This window comes from Rhinolophus sinicus, chromosome 16 (assembly GCF_057876585.1).
Source record: "Rhinolophus sinicus isolate RSI-liver-muscle chromosome 16, RSI-T2T, whole genome shotgun sequence".
Classification (NCBI taxonomy): domain Eukaryota; kingdom Metazoa; phylum Chordata; class Mammalia; order Chiroptera; family Rhinolophidae; genus Rhinolophus; species Rhinolophus sinicus.
Window position 1 is genome coordinate 88,040,154 of NC_142516.1, and position 22,038 is coordinate 88,062,191.

Consider the following 22,038-nt stretch of genomic DNA (forward strand, 5'->3'; position numbering starts at 1 on the left):
GAAGTACCAAACAATCTTGGGGCAACCCAGTCAGTTGGACAAAGGAGCTTCTGAAGGAAGCTGAGGCTGAGGCCAGATGACCAGCCTCTGGCCCTGCTGGTCCTGCTGGACAAACCACCTCATGCTAGTGGTGCTACAACCACATGTTCACACAGCGTAGTAGCCGAAAGGCAGGAGGTAACCAACAGATCTACTCTTGGAGGAAAGAAAGCATAATGAAATTGAATTTCTTTTTGTTTTTTTTAAGAAGCAATAAAAATAGCAGAACTTTTGCACCAACTTCGTGCCTTAGTCATTTGCACAGTTGAAGACAGGCTATGATATTCTGGATATCTCAGTGCACATGAATACATATCAATGACTTGGAAATTTCAGCTGGAATCCTAGGATCAAGGCACATTTCAGTAGATTTTCAGTCCCTGCCCCCTTCTTCCCCTTGCTCATCTGGATGTGCCATCTGTCTTAACTCTTCTCTAGTCGTCATCTTTGATTTGCTTGAGATGTATGGTTTACAGCTAAAAAGGGGCAAAGGAAAGAAGAGTGTTAATTTTCATTCTTGTTTGGCTGTGCAGAACTTAGGAGATGGTATAACTGACTTGAAAATAATCACATTTCCTGGACATACACTATCTGTTCCATAAATGTGTTTTCAGAGAAAATCCTGTTTGCAACTTCTAACACCGTACTCATTTGCAAGTGTATTTCATTACAACACACACCACTCTTCTGTGATACGGAATTGTTACACAACAGTTGTACAATGACTTCACTCTTCTTCCCATTGCCATGGTGACCCCTGACTTGCCAGCATTTTATGCAATTTTCACAACTTGTTTCCTCAGTGAAGTTTTGTGTATCCATTGGATTACAAACATTATTAAGCAATACAAAACCAAAATGTGGTTTGGGTATGTGGGTTTTCTTATGAGTCCTCATGTTTTAAAAATACACAATTAAAAAAATACATAATGAAATACATGGAATAAAACTGCATGAGCTTGACCTCAACATAATAACCTGGTTGGGGGACTTGGAGGAGGTACGATGAAACAAGATGGGTCGTGAGTTGGTAACTGTTGACGTCTTGATGAAGTTCATCATTTTATCTAATTTTGCATATATTTTTTATAATAAAAAGCTTGAAAAGGCACAAGTATCATGATTTTTCATTTCATCAGTTAATAATACACTCCTTTCATTTGAATTAATGTATTTTTGTGAACTATCTTTTTGAGCTTTGACAGGTATTCAAAACTAATGTCTAAATTAACTGAACATAATGCCCGACCTTTGTATCTCACAACCTAAAACTGTCCAAGTTAACAAAGCTGATTTAATCACATTGATCTCACTAAAATATTAACATTTTGAGAACAAAACATTAATTGCATCTTATTTTATAAACACTATTTCACCTTTATCTCATCATTAAAATTTTTGTGTTTTTCAACGTTTAATTGTAAATACGTAACTTAAGAAATAAACATACATAAATGGGGCAACATGCTTTACAAGTTTGAAGCATAGGGGCTACAATCCAACGTGTGGTGACCCCGGCCTGTGACAGGGCATCACAAGGGGAAGGAGCTGTGTCTTATTGGTTTTTGCATCTCTAAGGTGTGCCACTATGTTTGGCATGTATTTCACACTCAACACAGTATGAGGAATGAGAAGGAAAAAAAAAGTCACTTTGGAGTGGCATAGACTGAGAATTTTAGAACTGAAAAAATAAACTGAAACCAATTTCCTCATTTTCTGACAAGGAGATAGAGAGTTACGGACATTAAATCACACAGCTAATGGAAGTATAGTGAGAGAAATGTTTTAGGAAGATTGATCTGACATAGATCTATGGGATGCTTCAGAGGAGAAAAAGACGAGAACCAACAGTACGTGTCAAGAGACGACTGCAGTCATCAAAGCACACAGCAATGAGAGTGCAAACTGGGATGATAGGAAGGGAATAAGAAGCAGAGGAGGGTCTGAAAGACACTGAAAATGGACTCTTGGCATTGCTCTTTCACTGCCAGTAAGACTGAATCTTGACCAATTTCTACAAATGCTGGTATCAAGCATGATATCCAGATACATTAACCCATGATCCCAAACTGCACAGAAAAAGAAGTAGCAATTCTTTGGACTAATCTGGGGCCTCTGAGAGTGAGTCATAGCCTCCGCTACACAATTATCCACCATAAATAGTTTAACCTCTGTCTATTCCAAGCAATGGTCCTTTAATAATGTCCATTTGTGTGTCATTTACTTCATTACTATAGGATAAGTCCAACCTCCTTAATTCACCTTTTAAAACCCTCCATGTTTTCTCCTCCACCTGAGATAATCCATCTTATACATTATTCTGTAATATAACAGTGAACAATCTGTCAGAATCAGGATAGCAATTTTATCTTCCTCACACATGCTAAAATCAAAGATGCATTTGAGTTAGTAACTTTGTCTTTTAAAATGGAAATACAATACAGTAAATGTCTTCCATGAGAAAAGCTAGTTTATCTTCTTTGTTCAAGATCAACAACTCGGGGAAAATAAAAGTTTTGGTTGTAGGTAGTAGGGAGATAATTTGGAGAAGCCCAGGGGACAGTGGGTGAGAAAGGCCAGGATAAAATCTGGACCAGCAGAAGATAATCACTGGGTAGACAGTGTCTGAGATGCAGAGGAAATCAAGTACAAAGTGGGTGGGGATGCCAGAAAGGAGGTATGGACCCACCCCACCCCCCGAAGACAAACATGAAGAGGATCAGGAGAGCTGATGGCTGTGCCATATATTGGTGGAAATTATTGCATGACACCCTTGTGGCCCCCAAGCCACTCAAGGCCAGCCCTTCTGTTCCAAGTCATGTAAATGCACACTATATCCAGTTCTCTCCCATACTCTCAACCATACTATTCCTCCAATTTTGGAGGACTCTACCTATCCAAACCTTTCTCACTTTCAAGTTCCAGCTCAAGTCTCCTCCCTTCCCTAGATGCCTTTCTGATGGCTCCTGCCACCACACTCTTCCTCCTCTGTAAGGTCCAATAATTAAATGCCACCTTGCCACCATCATTCTGAAATGCAGACTTGGTCTCTTCAGTGAAGGTAAAGCCCCTCAAGAACACTTTTTCTGCCATATACCTTTTGTCCCTCTTACAGGAAAAGAGCACAGAGTAAGTGAATTATCTCGAAACTATCGGTGTTTCTATTCTGTTCTTCTCAACTACCATATAAAACAGATCTTATAGCTTTAGAAGCAGTTCTTTATTTGGGTATTGGTTTATAAACCACCTGGTTGAAAATACATCCCAGCCAAGGACTTTCTCTACAGCTGGTGATGAAGAAATGAACAAAGCTGGAGCCTAAAAAGACCAATATAGTCAATGTACTTAGACAAATGTCAGCAGCTGCCAGGGAAGATTTCATACTTAGAATGGTTAGTCGACTGAGACTAGTTCTATTATAAGAATTTGTTTCCTCTGCAAAAGAAAAATTTGAATACGTTAAATTTTAATGAGTGCTAGAAGCTTGGGCACATAACACACAAATACACACACACAGACACACACAGACACACACACACACACATACACACACACACAAACTAATTACAAAGCAGTTTTTCAAGTAGGTTCAAAATTTTTCAGCAAAAGAAAATAATTTAAAATGAGTTTTTTGTCTTGGAAAATAAATTACACAAAAGGAATATTTCTGTATGTTTGATGCCCAAAGAATGGAAATAGGCACACCAAAGTTTCATTTGTGCCATCTGTTTAGTCACTTATTCATATATTCATTCATTGAATGTCTGACATGTGCTGGGCACTGAGGAAACAGAAAAACAAGATATCCTCAGCCACAAACTGTGGGAGAAATACAATGTTTTAAATACGCCACCAATTGGGGGTTTGGGGTCATGACTAAGTAATAGATGTGGGCTTTCATTCAATGGCTACAGGAACTGGGTGACTTAAGCAGTGTGAATATAAATAACCTACCATTTTAACCATGTTTTATGGAAATCAAGAATAAGCTACAAGGTAAGACATCAGGGTGTCCAAACATATCCTACAAGTCCTATAATCACCAGGGCACAGAAACAAGCTAGTTCTCAATAATCCAAAAAAGGACACATGGCAGGAGCTACAAGGGTCAGCAGAGGTGAAAAACAGACCAGTGGTACGAGGTCAAGCAGGGAAATCTCACGTTAGATGGGCCAGTGATCTGGAATCATGAACATTCAGTCATTTGTGATCAGAAGGCAGGAGTAAGCCAGACCTTGAAGGTGAACTGACATCTGTGGTGAGTCGACCGTGTGCCAGACATTTGGCTAGTCACTTCCTATAGAATTCTCCTTTAATTCCCAACCCCAAACCATATGAGTTGTTTACAGTTGTGAAAACTCAGACTTGGGGATTAAGTAATTTGCCCCAAATCACAGTGACCATCCCGGTAGAGCCAGGATTCGAATCCTGTGGTCTGGCTCACACACCTGTACACAGGGAGTCTGACTACTTCCACGGAAGGCACCCTGATGGTGGTTTCAGCAGCTGGGGAGAAAGTGAGGAAGCGTCCATTAACTGCAGGTTAATCCAGACAAGCTGGCTGTGAAAAAGGGAACATTAACTAAGGGTAGATTGTGACCCTATGATCCAAGGAGTGAAGTTGTCAAATTAGATTTAGTGTGGCCCTTCTGTTTTGTTTGTTACTTTTGCAAAACTTCAAGAAGGCAGTGATTATAAGATCAGGATTCTTTGCACCTTTGACTTTGGCTCATTTCTGTGTGCCCACGCAAAGCTTCCAATGGCCAGAGACACTTCAGACGCTAGACAAAGTTCATGAGGTAAAGTGACTCTGAAATGTCAAGACTAACGAATCAGAGGCAACAAAATAAAGCCAAGTCATCTGCCTCAGCTAAATCATTTCTTATGACCAATGGAACAGCCAGGACTGAGGTACTGTTCTGACCTGCACTGGGGAAAACACCTGGATCCCTGATGACAGGGACATCGGGGAGGGGTGCTGCTGCATCTGACTTGGTCCAAGGTGATGTAATGGATCCATCAAACACTGAATCATAACTTAGTTTAAATTCAACATTCAGTAAATAGTGATTGCCTGAATTAGAGTGGCTTTTCTGGGAGTTTATAAGAAAATACTTCATCAAAGTTAAAGAGGGATGGGATATGATTTGACAAAAATGAAAGAGCAGTCAAGAATATGAGGATAGGTAGATACAGAGACTATACTGATGGTTGCCAGATGGGAGCGGGATTGGGGGGTGAGTGGAAAAGATGAAGGGATTAAGAAGTACAAATTGTTTGTTACAAAATAGTCATGTAATGTAAAGTACAGCAATGGGAATAAAGTCAATAATATTGTAATAACTATGTATTGTGCCAGGAGGGTTCTAGACTTATCAGGGGGATCACTTCGTAAGTTACATAAATGTCTAACCACCATGCTGTACACTTTAAACTGCCGACTGTAATTGGAGAAAAAAAATTTTCAAGAATATGATAGGAAAGATGAGGAAGACACTTTTTTTTCTACGTTTGCCAGTTTTGCAACATGAAAAAGCTTCTAGATGGAGTGATGGTTGCACAAGAATGTGAATGTACTTAATGCCACTGAATTGTAGACCTAAAAATGATTAAAATGGTAAATTTTATGTATTATACCACAATCTAAAATTAAATTTTAAAAGTTTGCTTAGTAGCTTAAGTGAGACAAACAGCAACAATTTTTTTGTAACAAAGTTTTACAAGAGGCCAGAGAACTAATTGATGTTATTTTAAATGCCTGTGTGAAAGTACCTGCAGCTTATGTAGATTTGTGCACATAACACAGTTTTAAGAAATTCTTAATACAGGTAGGCTCGGGGAACTTAGAACAGATTCAGTTCTCAGGGATGCACAACATTCCGGATCCGCGCCCCAACCACTTCCGCACGGGGTTCCTCCACTCACTGCTAGGATCGTGCCTAGTGGAAGGCAAGCTGCAGTTTACCACAGTTATCACGAGTGTGTCTTCCTGTCCCTGGTATAGCGCTCACTAACCCAGGAACCCTCGGTCATCAACAAAGGATGACACTCTCGCTTACGGGACACGTGGCACTTCCTCCACAACAGGGCTCTGTCTAGCCTGGGACTGGGACCTGTTTGATCGTCCCGGCCCCTTTCCAGCTCCGCCGTTCCCACCGCAGCGGAAGGCGTTCCCTCGGTCCCTGCCGGTGGCGCCGAGGTCGCTCACAGCGCTTGCAGGGCGCAGGCTCGGAGGTGTGGGGCGGAGGCCGCAGGATCTCGCGAGGCCCGACGGGCGCTACAGTTCTCGCGTCGAGGGCCGTGATGGGGCGCTTCCGTAAAAATGGCGGCGGCCCGAGGCGTCCGGCTGGCGGCCTGGGGCGCGAGGCTGCGGCGCGGGTTGGCTGCCGGCCGGAGTGGCGTGCCGGGCCCTGGCCCCTTGGCGGCAGCAGTGGCCGGCGTGGCGCTGACAGGAGCGGGAGTGGCGTGGCACCATGGCCGCGTGAATGTGACGGCGCCCGAGGGCAGCCTCACGGTTTTGGCGCAGGTACGGATGGGCCCTTTCCGCCAGCCGCCACCGAGGCCCTCCTCCCTCCGAGGCCGGGGCCACGGGGGGGGGGGGGGGCGGAGTAAGGTGCCAGCGGCGCCGCGGAGACTCCGACGGGGGACGGGGGGGTGAGTGAGACCCCCACCACGCGCCCCCGGGAGTTCGCGAGACTTTAACAGTACGTCTCGCCTCTCCCGGGAGTAGAGAGGCCAGCAGCCCAGCTCCACAGACAAGTGGGCGAAACAAGTTCGGTGGTGATGGGTGTGGGCGTGTCTTACTGCCACCCTGCACTCGCACACTTCTCCCTGCGCGGTGCCCCTCCCTCTCAGGTCGGCGACGCGTGCGCGGAGGGGTCGTGCGTACCCCTTACCCTCTTTGCAGAGCGTGGTGAAGTTGTCCTAATACGGTAGATGTCTTTTTTTAAATCGTAAATTTAATTAGCCGGCTGATAATTTCCAGATTTTATGATCAACTGTAAGGAACATTAGCACATGATCGATCATAAACCTTAATGCTTCTGTGGACTCGAGCACTAAGCAAAGGCGTTTCTTGCAAAACTCCCCACATTTTAAAGGTGAAGGTCAACTTTCCTAGTTTCGTATAAAATGGCTACGTGAAACATTTGAAATTTTGAAAAAGTGCTACTTTTTAATTATTTTATGGACATTGTAATACGTTTTTGTGTGTGGATTTTTTTAATTAAAAGCAGTATTTTTCTGTTAGTTAGATTTACATTATGCCTTTTAAATGAAAAACTCAAGGAACACTCATACAACAAAAGAGACAAAAACAGGCTTTGTGAGCTAAAATTATTGACAGATGATATCTTTTACTTGTGTTAAATTAAAATGCCACGTAGATAACACGTGCAATAACTCTCCCGTATCCTCATATCATTTCTGATTACAGGTGGCAGGATCCACCTTCTAGTGTTTTAACAGCATTTTTGTTAATCTTGTGTTGAGCAGTTTAGTTTATTACTCATCATTGGTTTCTCTACTTCTGTTCTCAACCCCTTCATTCACCCTTTATAGGACCCTTAGATTAATCTTTCCAAGAATATCACTCTATGTACACTTCTTTGGAAACCATTAGTGCCTGGATCTGCCTCTGATAAAATCCATATTCTTTATTTTTGTCATTCAGAGCCCTCTAGTCACAGTGGCCTGTCACCACTCAGACACGCCTCCCAATCAAAGTGGATTCACACCCTCTTCCCAGAACATGACTTCAGTTTTACCCCTTCAGCAGTTTGTAGTCTGATTTCAGTTCATGTCTCATTGCTTTCTTCCTGGCCAACTTCTAGTCTGTTTGTGTTTTAAATTCCTGACATGACACTAAAAACTTTACATCAGTGTAGTATTTTGAATTCCCCCCAGCTCCCTTCCCTCCTCTTAACCTTTGGTACTTTCAGCCTAAACTAATACAGAAAACATTTTATTATCATTTTTTTTTTAACAAGATTTGTTGACATAACATTGGCTTGATCTGCTGTTGGACCAATTTAATACAGTGGTTCTCATCCTTTCATCATCACAATGGACTTGAAGATGAGCATGCGTTCCTCCCAGCAGCCATGGCTGAGTGCAGCAGGGAGAGGCCTAGGCAGTTAGACTCCCTCCCCCTCATTGACTCTTTTTTTTTTTTTTTTTAAATTGTGAGCTCAGATCAAGTGTAGAAACCTTCATAGTTACAAAGGTCAGTAGTAAAATCTTTTCATGATTGCTCAGAACTGAGTAGCCTTTCATACACATACATCCCTCAGCCTCACAATCTCATCCATCAGCATGCCCTGAGTTACCCACTGTCACGTTTATAAACATACACATCCAGACGTGAGCCCTAACTGTTCCATATTACTTTATACTTTTGCTTCTCAGAACTGCAGAGATCATGCCTCAGGTGGACTAGAAGGTCTTCTGATGCTCAGACTTGGCTGTTTCATCATTGATCCACTTCAATAAAATCAGATCTCAGAACCATCGATTCTGATAACACACACACACACACACACACACACACACACACCCAAGCCCCAGAGGGTCCTGTGAGTCCCTCTGCCACGGCCACCGTGGACCACTTTGGAGTCATGTGTGCATAGTTGACAATTACTGAGATAGATACATGCCATCTCGAAACTATTTTATTTTATGTTTTATTTAGTATACTCATTTTACTTAGTATTGCAAAGCGGTAAAATCTTCCCGATATGGATTTATAATTATAGTAATAATGCCCTTCATTTTCAATCATCACACTAAGTGATTTTTCTAGTAAAAATAGTTATTTTATGTTAATTAAGTCCCACACTCTTCTGGTTCCCATTGTGACCAACAGCTTGCATTTGTGAAGGTCAATAAGGAATTAAGGGTAGAATTCAAGGTCATGAAACAGCAAATAAATTGAATTTCCCTTCTTTCCTTTCTTCATTCCACAATTATTGAAGTGCCTGCTCTGTGCCAGGCAGCGTGCAGGGAGCGGGGATTCGAGACACAGTTCTTCCCAGTTTTCTTACAGAAAGCTTCCCAGTTTTCTTACAGTGTGGGAAATACTGTGATAGGATAGCAAGTGCTAGGTGCAGTGGGGGTACACTGGAAGTTCATCAAACAAAATCCTGGTTTCCTAAAGCAGTGATGTAAACTGACACCTGTCAGATGATTGCAAGTTTGCTGGGCAAAGAGCTGGAAGAATATTGCAGGCAAAGGAAATAGCATTACAGAGCTCTAAAGGTAAGAGTTTGACTCAGTAGGATGTGAGCTGCAAAACATGAGTTTCAAAATTGAGGGTGAGTTGTGGCAGGGGTTCAGATCATGAAGTGCCCCTTAAGCCGCATGATAGAAATGTTTATCTTGTGGACAGCGGGGATCTACTATAGGAGTACTTGACCTTCATGGGCCCCAAAAGTTCCAGGCGTAGAATTTAGGGGGTCTATGAATTTAGGTAGAAAAATACTACATTTTTGTTTTCATTGACCTAGAATTTAACAAGTCTCTTCGATTACGAATGTAGGCAACAAGCTACAATAGTATTCAAAGCAGCTGACTTTGTCATCGATGGAAACCTCAGATATTTTCCTATTATATTACAGTTGTTACAGATATCTCAACCTATCACTTTGAAATTAGAGTACTTATTAAACCTGTCTCCATATCATGTTTATTTAATGCATAAATAATTACATATATTAGTGTATCGCAAATACAGATGATGGATAGAGTGCCCAGCTAAAGCTGTGTTTAAAATGGCTAAATTCAGTTTATAATTAGTGTGCCTTTCCTCCAAACTTTAATCTATCTATATTCTTATGCTTGTTTGCAGTTTTAAAGCATTTTCACTTATCACTGAGTAGTGGCACATTAACTTTGCAGAATGTCCATTCATTTAGATTTGGCTGATGTTTCCTCGTGATTTAGGCATTTTTGTTAGGAATAACACTAAGGCCATGCTCTGTTCTTTTGATGCATCATGTTTGGAGGCACACAGTGTAGATTTCAACTGATGATACTATTATCATTTGGTTAAGATGTTATCTCTCAGGTTTCTCCATTATAAAGTTAATTAATGTATGTTTTGTGCTTGTTAATCAGTAAGTATTTTGAGGAAGGTACTTTGAGGCTTTGTGAGGCTTTCTTTTCATTCATTGATTCATTCATTGATTCATTCATTCATACCTGTTTGGACTTGCGGATTCCGTTTTATTCAAAGGTCTTCGATCCATCGCCACCATATTTATGTGGCTGCTCGATCTTCCCATGTGTAATCAGTGTCCAGAAAGCTGTGCCTTGGACACACGTGCCCATTCCCCTCACCTTTGACAAAGGTGGGGAAGAAAGAGGGGCTACAGCCAGCTCTGGCTGATGGATCTACGAGAAGAGAGCTCCCAACACAGGTAACACAAAATGACAGCTGACTTGCCAAGGATATAGTCAATGAAATGGCAGGCAAATGAAGGGAAGAGGGCAGAGGATACCTGGAAAAGCAGCTGAGGCAAATGAGAGGGGCACCTGCCCCACTGACTAAAACTGTGTTCAAATGTTTGTTTGTTTATGGTGACCTTGATACTGAAAGGATTTAAAGTGGCTTAGAAAAATGCTACTGCGAATTACAATTTTTAAATCGAGAGGAAAATAATGATACAAGATGAAGCTTTAAAAAAGATTAAAATATATGCTGTGAGATCCTGTATTAAGCTTGAGGGAAGTCATGAATTTGATTTTAAACTTAGCAGCAAGTTCAAAGAGGGGAACGGGCCAGTTATATGCTGCATGGTGCAGTCATGTGCCGTGTAAGGACATTCCATTGCTGACGGACTGCAGCACGATGGCCGATGGCCGCACACCACACAGCCCAGTAGGTTTGTGTAGCGCGCTCTGATGTTCCACAATGATGAATCCACCTGATGATGTTTCGGAGAACGTGTCCGTGTCACTAAGCAGCGCATAACTGTAGTCAGTTGCTCAGAAGCATAACTAGTTCTGGGAATAAAACAGTATTTCCTGTCTCATAAAGAGGATATGGTAGCATCATTATAGTAAGTATAGCAAGAAGTTTCATATGGCAGGTTTGTTTTTTTTAGTCATCTCCAAGTAGGACATTTGCATAGCCCCAAAAAAAGTATTAGATAAGTAGCAAAATGGTATGCTTACCATTTCAGCACAGTCATGAGAAAACTTTTCAAGAAGGAGAGAGTGCCCACTTAAGTCTGTGGCTGAAAGGGTGAGAACAGAAAATGGAGCTTTGGGTGAAGCAATATGGAAGTTGTTGGTGACCTTAATAAGAGGAATTTCAGTGAAATATTGGGAACAGAAATGGAATTGGAATGTGTTGAAGAGAGACTAAAGTAAGGAAGCAAAGAAAGTGAATAGAGATACTTTCTAGAAGGGTTGCTGTAAAGGGTATTTTAAAAGGCACAGTAAGCAAGAGATATGAGACCAAGGACAGGTTTTGTTTTTGTTTTAAGATGTGAGACAATAGAGGACATTTGCAGATAGAATGATGCAGTAAGGAGTCAAAAATTGTTACAGGGCCAGCCCGGTGGCTCAGGCGGTTAGAGCTCCGTGCTCCTAACTCCGAAGGCTGCCAGTTTGATTCCCACATGGGTCAGTGGGCTCTCAACCACAAGGTTGCCAGTTCGACTCCCGCAAGGGATGATGGGCTGCGCCCTCTGCAACTAGCAATGGCAACCTGACCTGGAACTGAGCTGCGCCCTCCACAACTAAGACTGAAAGGACAACAACTGGACTTGGAACAAAGTCCTGGAAGTACACACTGTTCCCCAATAAAGAACTGTCCCCCTTCCCCAATAAAATCTTAAAAAAAAAAAAATTGTTACAGATTTGTAGGGGTAATTATAGGTTGACGTCTTTAAGACAGGAAGTTACATGGAGTCAAGTCCGCGGGTACAAGGGTTGGCCTTTAATAATACGTTTTTTTGCGTTGTAACAGGAGCAAAAGCAGTTTGACCTAATGTCATACTTGCCAGCTATTTTTTAAAAAAGCCAAAAGAACCGGAGTGTAAACTGCTCTGGAAAATTAGGAGGTCGAATCAGGAACTGTGGGCTGTGTCAGAGGGACCTATAATGACTGCAACGGGAACAACACCCATGGATTTAGGGGGAGGGGATAGCTGAACAGAGTTCCTGAAGGAGAGCATAGAAACAACTCTAACGAATGTAGGACCAATTGCCAAGACTTTCTGATGGCTTTCTTTTGGTGGGTTTTTCGAATGTTGCTAAAAAGTATTACCTAACAGATTATTTTTAAGAAACCTTGGTGTTAGTTTAAAATGAGTAATATATTGCCTCATGGTATTAACTTTTAAAATTATTAAAATTCTAAAATAGTAAGAGAACACCAAAGATGATTTGTTTTTCTTTGATATTATTTAAATTTACTTTTGAACTCTTATATTTTACGGGTACAATCTGATTAAAACAAGTGGATACAAATTTTAAATAAAAGTAATGAGTGGATTAATCATCATGTTTAAACAGTCAAACAGAAATGTATTAACATGGGAAGTGATTTTGCAAGTTTCGTTAAATGTGGGACTGTTGCATATCAACGAATATTATAAAAACTCATTGTAATTAAAAGATGGAGCTATTTTAATTTGCTATAGGAGGTCTAGAAAATTCGTATGATAAAAGTGACATTATTTTTTTTTTTTTGACATTTTTATTTCATGTTGTCTGATGATATTTGTGGTGATTATTTTTGTGAAAAGGGTGGGGAAAGACACTAAAAAGATATTAGCAGTGCGTGAAACTAGACTGTGCCGGAGTGTCCTTGGATTGGAGTGTAATTGTGTGCAGTGCATTGGGTTTCATGACACTACATTTAAAATTGGTGTGCTAAGGGCAGTAAACATTATAGCAACATACACAAGTTTAACAACCATGAAATATTGTAAACCTAATGAAGACTAAAGCTTTCTAAACCTAATGAAGACTAAAGCTTTCTTGGAACAGTAAAGCAAGAATGCAAAGTTTTTATTGCCGCAGGTAAAAATGTCTCTAGAAACAGATAAGTGATGACAAAGCTTTGATGTTAATAAACCCAAGTGGAAGTCAGAAATCAAAGTGTGTAAATGGCTAGGTTTTGAAAGGAAAGATGACAAAGTTATACCCTGTAATTAGATGTAATCTGTGCTTTTGGCACAGCTATTTGTCCTCCACGAATGAGAGGTTGTCTTACTTTCCTTCCTTGATAATAGAAGGACAGTGCGTGTATCTTACTACCAATCTGGAGGTCCTTTGCGGGGGCGGGGGGGGGGGACAAAAACAATTTGTTATATAAAAGCAGAAGCAGACTTTAGTCTTTCCTTTTGCAATTATATGTGTTTAGCTGAAGTCGAGTAAAAAATTACTATTTGCTCTTATTCTACAAAACACATGCTCTTAAGAGGAAATGTACACCTTCTAGCCTGTGAATGAGTTGGGTTATTCAAGTTCTCAGAGCCTAAGGAGTCTGCCTGTAAATTCACAGAAATATTATTAATACTCGTAATAAATATTACATGTATAGAGTGTTTTTAAATTATAAGTTAAAAGAGTAACAATAGCAATAAGTATTTGCAAACTAATTTTACACTAAACAAAGTGACCAAAGCCATCCAAGTCTAAATATTCAGCTACTCTTTGGGACTTATAGCAATTCCAGGTTGGAGATTTGGGTTACCTGCTTTCCCTCAGAATGTCAGGCTGTCTGTTCTAGCCTGCAAACATTTATCCCTTCTTGTCCCCACCCTCTTCCCAAGATTTAACTAGGATTATCCTTTTGAATAAACTTTTAAATAAAGAATACAGGAGTAAATTAATCAGCAAGTAAATTTTAAAAGAGAAAGATTACCCAAGTGCTAGCTTTGTCCATGCCAACCCTTAACGTATGTAACCACTTACCATAAATTTTGTTTCCACTAGTTTTGTTTCTCATATAAGAGCTTAAAATTCTCAGGGGTCAAGATAACAATTTTTCTTTCACATGCACCCCAAAGAACTTCCTATTTGGTGCAGCCCCACTGTTGCCTGGTAAATGCTAGCGGTGATGCTGGCATAGTGTATGCTTCCCTGGCAGTGACACTGCTGCTTTCCTGTACCTGAAGGTTAAGTCTGTACTTGAAGGGTAAGGTGGAGAATAGCACTCCTCATTTGACACCAACTGTTGTGAAAGATGTAAGAGGCTGGTGGAGGAGTTAAAGGAGAAAAGTGTGTGAGGACCAATCGTGGTGGCAATTGAAGCAGTCAAGTGGGAAATTCTTTTCCAGTTAGTTAGCAGTTCAGTTGTGCTTGGTGCTACCTCAAAGCAAAAAAAAAAGAAACTAACAAAAACAATTTGTTTGATTTTCCAATTGTTGCATAGCAAATTCTGTGATGGAATGTTTAAATCTTCACTGTTATCTTCAGAAATTACTGAGAGCATGAATATCTCATCATGAAATATGTCCAAAGAATAAGGTAAAAGCAGAAAGGGAGATTTTGACAAATACATGCCAGTTCTTAATGATTTGTCCCATGTTTGTACTTCACAGATAGAAAGCAGAGCTTTGCTTGAACAGTAAATAAATTTGCCAAAATATATAGTCATAGCTGTATTACTTTTCTTTTTGTGTTGTATATTTGTACTGTGTACTCTGTACTACTTCCCTTACTGGTTATTTTATTTATAAACATCGACAGATGCAAATGGCGTAAGTGTGCATACCTTTGCCGGGAAACAACCTGTCTCCTCAGTCCTGGGGAACTGTCTGGCTCGTCCCCTGCTCATTTCCTACAAATAACGTCTTTAATAGCAAATTTTATCTTAGATGCGGTGTGTTAAGGTACGTCAGTGAACTTTCAGTCGAAGCTGAAAATATCTGTTAAAACCTAAACCAAACATGGTGTAAGGCCTGAAACCCACAAGCTTTTTCATCCAGGTTTACGGAAGAGTGTGGAGCCGCTGTGGAATTGTTTCTGAGATACCATGATTTCCCCAATAGGCGGAAAATAAGGCCACCACCTGTCCAGGGCCTTACCTCTGTCCTCTGGTTGTGAAGACATTTTTTTCATCTCAAGTAATTAACAGTGTGCAGTACTTTGTGGTTATAATGAAAGGGATGTAATCAAAGGGCCTTTATTTCTACTTGTGTGCGTACTTCTTTAGTTGTACATGGCAGAGTACATACCGAGCTGTCGAAAGATATTTTATTAATTATTAATAGGGTTTAAAATAAATAAGCACCCAAACCAAACATTTGCATATTGGTTCATAGGCCGAAATTTATTTCTAAATTGTTATTTTTTTAATGTCACACTTTGAGTTTGGAATTGATTCCCATTCATAAGGATTCATTCTTTCCTGGCACACTCTTCTGGACCACTGGGCAGCATGAAGCACGCAGTTGGAATGCGGCTCCAGAGAGCACGGACCCTCTGTGTTCTAGAGAATTCCGCAGTCACTGGGGCTTTGCTGAAGTTTGCTCAGCGTCCTGCGTGCTCGCACCAAAGGACGCCATACCCCAGATGGGTGCTTTGGAAGGACTCCGAGAGGAGAGAAGTACCAGAATTCTTAACAAATAAGTTAGCCAAATGAAAAGAGGGACAAGAAACGACTAGCTGGATTTATTACATGCTTACCTTTGTGAAGTGTTTTAATTACAGTCAGAAGCAGTAAATGGTTATTTAATCTGTCTATGGAAAGGTATGTAGTAAAGGTTTACTGAAGCTCTTCAAAGAGTAGATGAATTGAAGCTAAAAACATTCCGGAAACCAAATCAGTTTTAGGAAAATGTTTGCAATGAACAAGACTAAGGTTTATATGTAAGTCAATACAATATTTGTTTTGTACAAAAAAAAAAAAAAAAAAAAAAACAATTCGTAAAAATAATAGCATCAATGGAATTTTTAAATAGAAAATGTAATTTTTGTTTTTAATAAGAAATTACAATTCTGCCCCTTTGTCTAGGCTTTCATTATCTTCCATTTACCTGAAGTTTTTTTTCAAATTTGTTCCATTTTTGTCTTGGATAAAATTTCTGTTTGTATGCAAGTAACGTATGGCCGTTTTTAAAAATAATTCCAGTCTTTGACCAAATTTTGTGTAGGGTTAAGCTAAATGTGTGGGGCTTACGGGACTTGGTGTTAGGAAGCAAACTGCCATTAGTATTGAGTCACAAGCTTTAAAAAGCCGTTTTTACTGAGTGTCTTACTTATAAGCTGTGGGAGCGTCTGGAGGGGACAGTTGCTGGGGTTGGGGATATGGAAGCCCTGGGGTGGGGGGGTGGAGAATGTGGGAGCAGGGGGGGCTGTACAAAATGCTGTGTGGGTGAGTCACTTTCCTCCTGCGGTCCCACATAAAATGCTCAGCTCCAGACAGCAGCTGTTCCCGGCAAGGGGTGGCAGGAAGGAGAGAGGGTCCCTTAATCCACCCCTTCTTTGTCCCATCCTGTGTCATGTACTGTAGGATACAGTATCCTAAGCGTTAACCCTCGTGGTGGCCTCTGTTGAGGAGGCCCTCAGACAGCAGCACTGTCCCCAGGCTTACTAGAAGTCTTCAGTTCCAAGGAGCCCTTTTTGCATGGCTGTGTAAGGTTCCTGAAACTAGATCATAGCTTGTTTCACAGAAGGTCCCTTGTTACTGCTCGGCTGTACTTCCCAGCTGCCTGAAGACAAGAGAACAGAATCCAGATAAATTTACTGAGGCCAGACCTGTTACTGTATTTTATTTAGGTTTAATTATACCAGGGGAGCCAAAAAAATGTATGCACATGACTTGTGTTCATTTTTCGTTATCGGTATATATTGAGTATTAAATTTTAATACAGTTTTTTCCTTTCTTAAAATGTGTGTACATCTTTTTTGGCATCCTCTGTATAAACCTGAAAAATATTAGTCTGGAGCATATCTCATTTTGAAAAGTAAGAAGCAAAATGTGACAGTTGGTAACATTGGAAAAGTAATGATCGGGTTTGAAACATACGGTTGTGGGACATGCGGTTTCCTGAATGCTAGAAGGCTCTTCTATCGTGGTCTAGCACCGACCACCTTCTGCTGTGCATCCCCCAGAAGGTGAGCGCCTGTCTACTTGTCATCTTAATTCTGCAATGCTTGGTGTAGGAGACACGCAGTGTTTACTAAACGAGCTGATGTTGAGTATTTGCAGAAATATCTCACAAAGTAGTGTTGACCTTCTCCTGTGTAGGGAAATCCACAGAGTAACTCAGTCCTTTCTTAAGAAAAACATTACTTATGGTTGCAATGAGAGATATTGATGAAGCTTTAGTAAGGTGTTGAAGTTTTTAAGCTAGGGCTCTATTCTTTGCCTAATCACTTGAAACCTAATTTAAACTTTCTGTTTAAATCATAAACAAAAGTGTACGCGGTTAAGATGTACCTCCTGAAAGGTCGTTATGGAGGAAGGGAAAATGAGTGGTCTGCTCAGTGACCTCATCAGGAAAGAGAAGGCAGTTAACTAGAAGAGAAGTTGCCATTCTACTTAGCATCTCCTGACAGTGGCCACCCTTCCTCAGTCAGAATACTAGGGCATTTTTTTCATTGGTATCTATAACTATATGCCATTTCATTTTACCATACACATCTAAGAAGAGCCACACCAGGTCTCTTCCAGTCTCTGGAAAGCTGTCCAGACGAGGTCATCACTACATCAGACAATCTTCAGAAGCCAGGGACTGGACTCCAGGGCTTCCCACTTTCCCAGGAATGACTCTTGTCTCCTTGGCTAATATGCTGCCGTTTTGTAGAATTTATCATGAATATAGCTTATGCATGCGGTGAATATTTCTCATTTAGTCTGGCGGTATTTTGTTTCACGTGCAATAAAATCTCTCTGCTCCAGAACCAAATGGAAAAGTTCTGTCTAATGACTGAAAATTTCCAATTGTAAAGTTTTCTTTAAGAAGAGTAGATAGTCTTTCCATTACACCCAGAAAGTTCAAAGACGAATAAGCAATTGCATTTTACCCAGATTATTACAAACTCCAACATAAGAGCCCCAGGTGAACCAGGTTTACTACGCGGCGTCCAGCGCAGTGCGTATGCATTGAACATATTGAAGGCATTGGAAGGAAGGCCCTTTCTCACTTTTCTTCCTGAGAAATGTAGAGACCAAAGAATGTTCAACAAAGAACAGAGAACTAACTTTTTCCAATTTGTCACTTCACGGATAAAAAGTAGAGACAGAATGGTGAAGCACCTGTTGCTTTAAAGGCAATAAACTACTGAACTGTTTTAACAGAAGTCATCAGCTTTCAAAGATCTCTTTTATCCAGCTCACATCACTCATTGCTCTTAATTCCTTTGTCACATATTTTCCTGCATTACAAGTAATCCTGGAAATCCAGGGAGCACTTTATATATAACCAGAACCATGTGGCTGGTCTCACATGTTTGGGATAGCCCCCAACCCTAGCATTTCTCCTGCCCCCACTTCTCATATATTTAGCTTGAGATGTAGGTTTGAGAAGTAAATAGGAATTCATCTTCACCCCCATCCCTTTCCACCTACCACGACTCCCATTAGGGTGACAGCTACCAGCAGCCTGGCCCAGCCCTTTGATGTCCCCACTGCATTCTTGCCCTTGGAGGAGCTGGTTCCCAGGCAGCTGCTCCCTCCTGCCAGCCCCTCAGTTATTTATGTGTAACAGTATACGTAGGACAGCAGACTGCGTCTGCACTGCACCTACGAAATCCCGCTCAGGTGAAGGTGGAGGGTGGTGCCCTCTGGTCCATTTCCACGGGAATAGTTCTCGGACTATAGTGAGCGGTTCTCTTGGCCTTTCGGGGTGAAGGGCTTGGCTATGCCATGCCTTGCACTGCTGTCACTCCAACAAGCTATATAAGGGTGGTACAGGTCTTTTGAGAATAATGTCAGAAATCAGCCATGTCTGATCCTTTCCTGTGATGTGTTGTTGTATTTACCTTTAGAACACAGCTTTTTAGAGGTTGGATCCAGCAGTGCGGGCATGATGATTGAACCTTATTTAGATTTTCTAACATCTACCATATTTAGGTTTTCTGGAAGAGATTAAAATTGGTCAGTCTTCCTTGAGGTCTAGGATTATTCAAAGCTAGAGTACACACACGTAGGGCAGTGGCAGACAGAGTAGCAAAGTCGAGTCTTTGTTCTTTTTTTCCCCACTGTATTTTTGAAATAGATGTTTCTCACTCCATCTTCCTGGAGCACAGCCGCTAGCCATGTGTCGCCTCCTTGGTGTCTCACATGTGGACATTCTTTTCCCTAATTGCCTTTCTTTGTGTTTTTCTTCTGCCTTCTGTGTGTTTTTTTCCCTATCACATTGTTCATAGATTTTCTGCAGTGTGGATTCTATAATCATTACTGTTTCTTAAAGTTTGTTGAAGTTTTACAATAGTACGTTTCTCCTCTTTCTTTCTTTAGCTAGGCCAGCTCCCTTTTCAAATATTTCTGTCATCTTTATCTTATCTTTGCTCTCTGATGTTATAGAGACCATCGCCTCTTTTGTTTTCTTTTTTCTGTTTCAGAATGTGATTTTCCTTGTTAGTTGTTTCATATTGCTCTTGCCTTCATTCTCCCCACACCATGTGCATAGGCCCGCATCCCGTTTTATACAAATGTGTTATTTGCAAAAACTGATGTGAATCCGTGTCTCCTCTCCATTTTGATCTAAGCATTTGTTACCTGTGCATTAGAATATTAGCTAAAGAACAGGATGGTAATAGCTTATGTCAGCTGTTCAGTCACTCAGCTGCCTGACAGATTGAACAAAGAGTTGGATGTTCAACTGCAGTTCGGAACGTGTCTGTGTCCTAGATCTACTCTGGAAGTTCTGCCTGTGCTGTCACATCAGGTTTGTCCCATCCCACGGGCTGGCCTTTGCGTTTCACTTCATTCCCCATTTGGGGGCGCCTGCCTCTTCAGAGAAATGCCCTCATAGGTAGTGCATAGGTTTTAGAGTAGCGAGGCCCTGAATCCAGTGGTTTCTTCTGCCCAACCGAGCTGTAACTTGCCCAGGGTGGTCCCGCCATTGACAGGACACAGGTGGGAAAGATGGCAAGTCCTGGGCCTGTGGTGAGTGCAGTGAGTGATGGGAGCTTCCAGTGGGGCACTGCACTTCTCTTCCACTTGCACAATCCCTTGCAAATTGGGAGACATCAGTGACAGCACTGCCCCTGGTGATGTGGAGCCTTCATGCAAATTAGAAAACAATCCCGCTCCTCGTGCACTTCACCGTCATTTGCTAGACAACTGTAGGGTGGTCACGTGTGACTGGCGTTCCCTGGAGGTGTGCAGTGCACACGACTGTGTCAGGTGACCCTAACAGCTCCCATTGTGGAGAACCCCCTCCTCTCATTCCGTTACATGGCACTCCTCTCCCCTGAAGCAGAAACCAGTTTTTAGTCTTAGTGTTGTCTTAGTTTGTCCAAATTGTCGGTATCTGGAAGATCCTTCTAGAAGAAGTTGTAAGTGGGAGGTTAGGAGCTAGCATCAGCATGGCTGTGCTTGCTTCTTTTTGATTTTGTGTTCCTGTCGGGTATAGGAGGAAAGTTTTAAGAACCTTAATGCTTTCTCGTTGATTTGCAGGGTTTTTTTTTATTTTATTAAGAGTCAACTCTCTCAGGAAGGTGCATTATACTTCTTTGGGAGGGTTGGGAGGGAAACTAGCATAGAGAAAACAACCTTCCGAATTTTACTTTAAAGAAGATTATTATATAGATTGAGACTGAAAACTAAAAATCCAAAGAGGAAAAAAAATGAAAACTTGGTTTATACAGCAGATCCTATGATAACTGGAGATTCTGAGCTTCTCTAGTGCTGGTATTCTCTCCATAGCCTTGAAGCAGCCCTTGGTACCTACAAGGATTTTAGACATGAAGAACACTCACATTGAAACTTACGTTCCATATAAATTGCTTAAAATTATGGTTTGCCTTACACTTTTTATTTTTTAAAAGAATTGATTTCGCCCTAGGAGACAATAGTCACCTCTCTCTTGACATCCTGAAATCCCCAAATCTATGTGTCAGCATATTGAATTGTTATTTGTCTATCTGCTTTTCCTATAATTGATACCTCATTACAGCTAAGAATACACTTGTCATGCAGGGCGTCCGGTGGGGTCTCTGCTCCCGCTCCCCAGATAAGAACGCAGGATATGGTGAGGCCAAAAAGGAACACCCACGGAGCCATAGATGGGGGAGTCATACCACTATATTCTCATTGGCGGCTGGGTTGGAGAAACAGGAAGCAGGAGCCACACTGTTCGCAACTACTTCTCTCTGCCAACCAACCTCACTTGCTAGCTGCAATCCACCGTACTAACTGCAATCCACTCTTGCTAGCTCAGCCACCATCTTCTTGCTAGCCCCCATTTTTCCTGCTAGCGTAGCCACAGCAGTTATATTAGTGGCCATTGGCTCACTGGTTACAGCTGACGGCCAACTAGCCACAGCTGATGGCGATCCAATCACAGTTGATGGCCATCCAATCACAGTTGATGGCCATTTACTACCTGAGCCAGCACCTGTCTATGTGAGGCCGAGAGCCTGGAAACTATTTTCTGGGGCTCTGCCCCCACAACACTTGTGGTAAATAAGTTCTTTTAAAAGTGTATGTTAACAATACTGGAAAGATGAAAGGATTTGCATCCCATAGTCTCAGTATTTGTAACAAGCCCAAGCTATGTCTACAGTTGACCCTTGAACAACACAGATTTGAACTGCACAGCTCCACTTATACATAAATGTTTTTCAATAAATATACTGGAAAACTTTCGGAGATTTGCAACAATTGGAATAAATTTGCAAACCTTCTGATTTCAATAACATTTTCTTTTCTCTAGCTTACTTACTGTAAGAATGCAGTATATAACACATATAGCGTACAAAATGTATGTTAACTGACTTGTTATGAGACCAGTTGAGGATAAATAATTGATCCCTTGTAGTTGGTTGCAGTTTGGAAAGAAGAATTTGTTTATTTTTATGAAAAGAATTAAA

The 22,038-nt window shown here is 41.2% G+C and overlaps 1 protein-coding gene, 1 long non-coding RNA gene and 2 other non-coding genes across 4 annotated transcripts in view; 1 reads left to right on the top strand and 3 right to left on the bottom strand.

The window, feature by feature from the left end:
• Positions 1 to 211: 211 nt before the first annotated feature.
• On the bottom strand, positions 212 to 6,241 carry LOC141571091 (uncharacterized). The gene is made up of 2 exons (XR_012495634.1): positions 6,099 to 6,241; positions 212 to 515 (listed from the first exon to the last, which is right to left on the bottom strand). It is a non-coding gene; the product is annotated as an uncharacterized LOC141571091 (long non-coding RNA).
• Positions 6,242 to 6,323: 82 nt separating this feature from the next.
• The window catches only part of MICU2 (mitochondrial calcium uptake 2), a 74,769-nt gene continuing 59,054 nt past the window's right edge, over positions 6,324 to 22,038 (top strand). Inside the window, exon 1 of the mRNA XM_019715675.3 lies at positions 6,324 to 6,565. Coding sequence (XP_019571234.2) covers positions 6,362 to 6,565 — 204 coding nt within the window. The 5' untranslated portion in view covers positions 6,324 to 6,361. The remainder of the gene's footprint in view (positions 6,566 to 22,038) is intronic.
• Positions 8,224 to 8,293, bottom strand: LOC141571426 (small nucleolar RNA U2-30). Its single transcript, XR_012496169.1, has one exon. It is a non-coding gene; the product is annotated as a small nucleolar RNA U2-30 (small nucleolar RNA).
• On the bottom strand, positions 8,440 to 8,518 carry LOC141571427 (small nucleolar RNA U2-19). The gene has a single exon (XR_012496170.1). It is a non-coding gene; the product is annotated as a small nucleolar RNA U2-19 (small nucleolar RNA).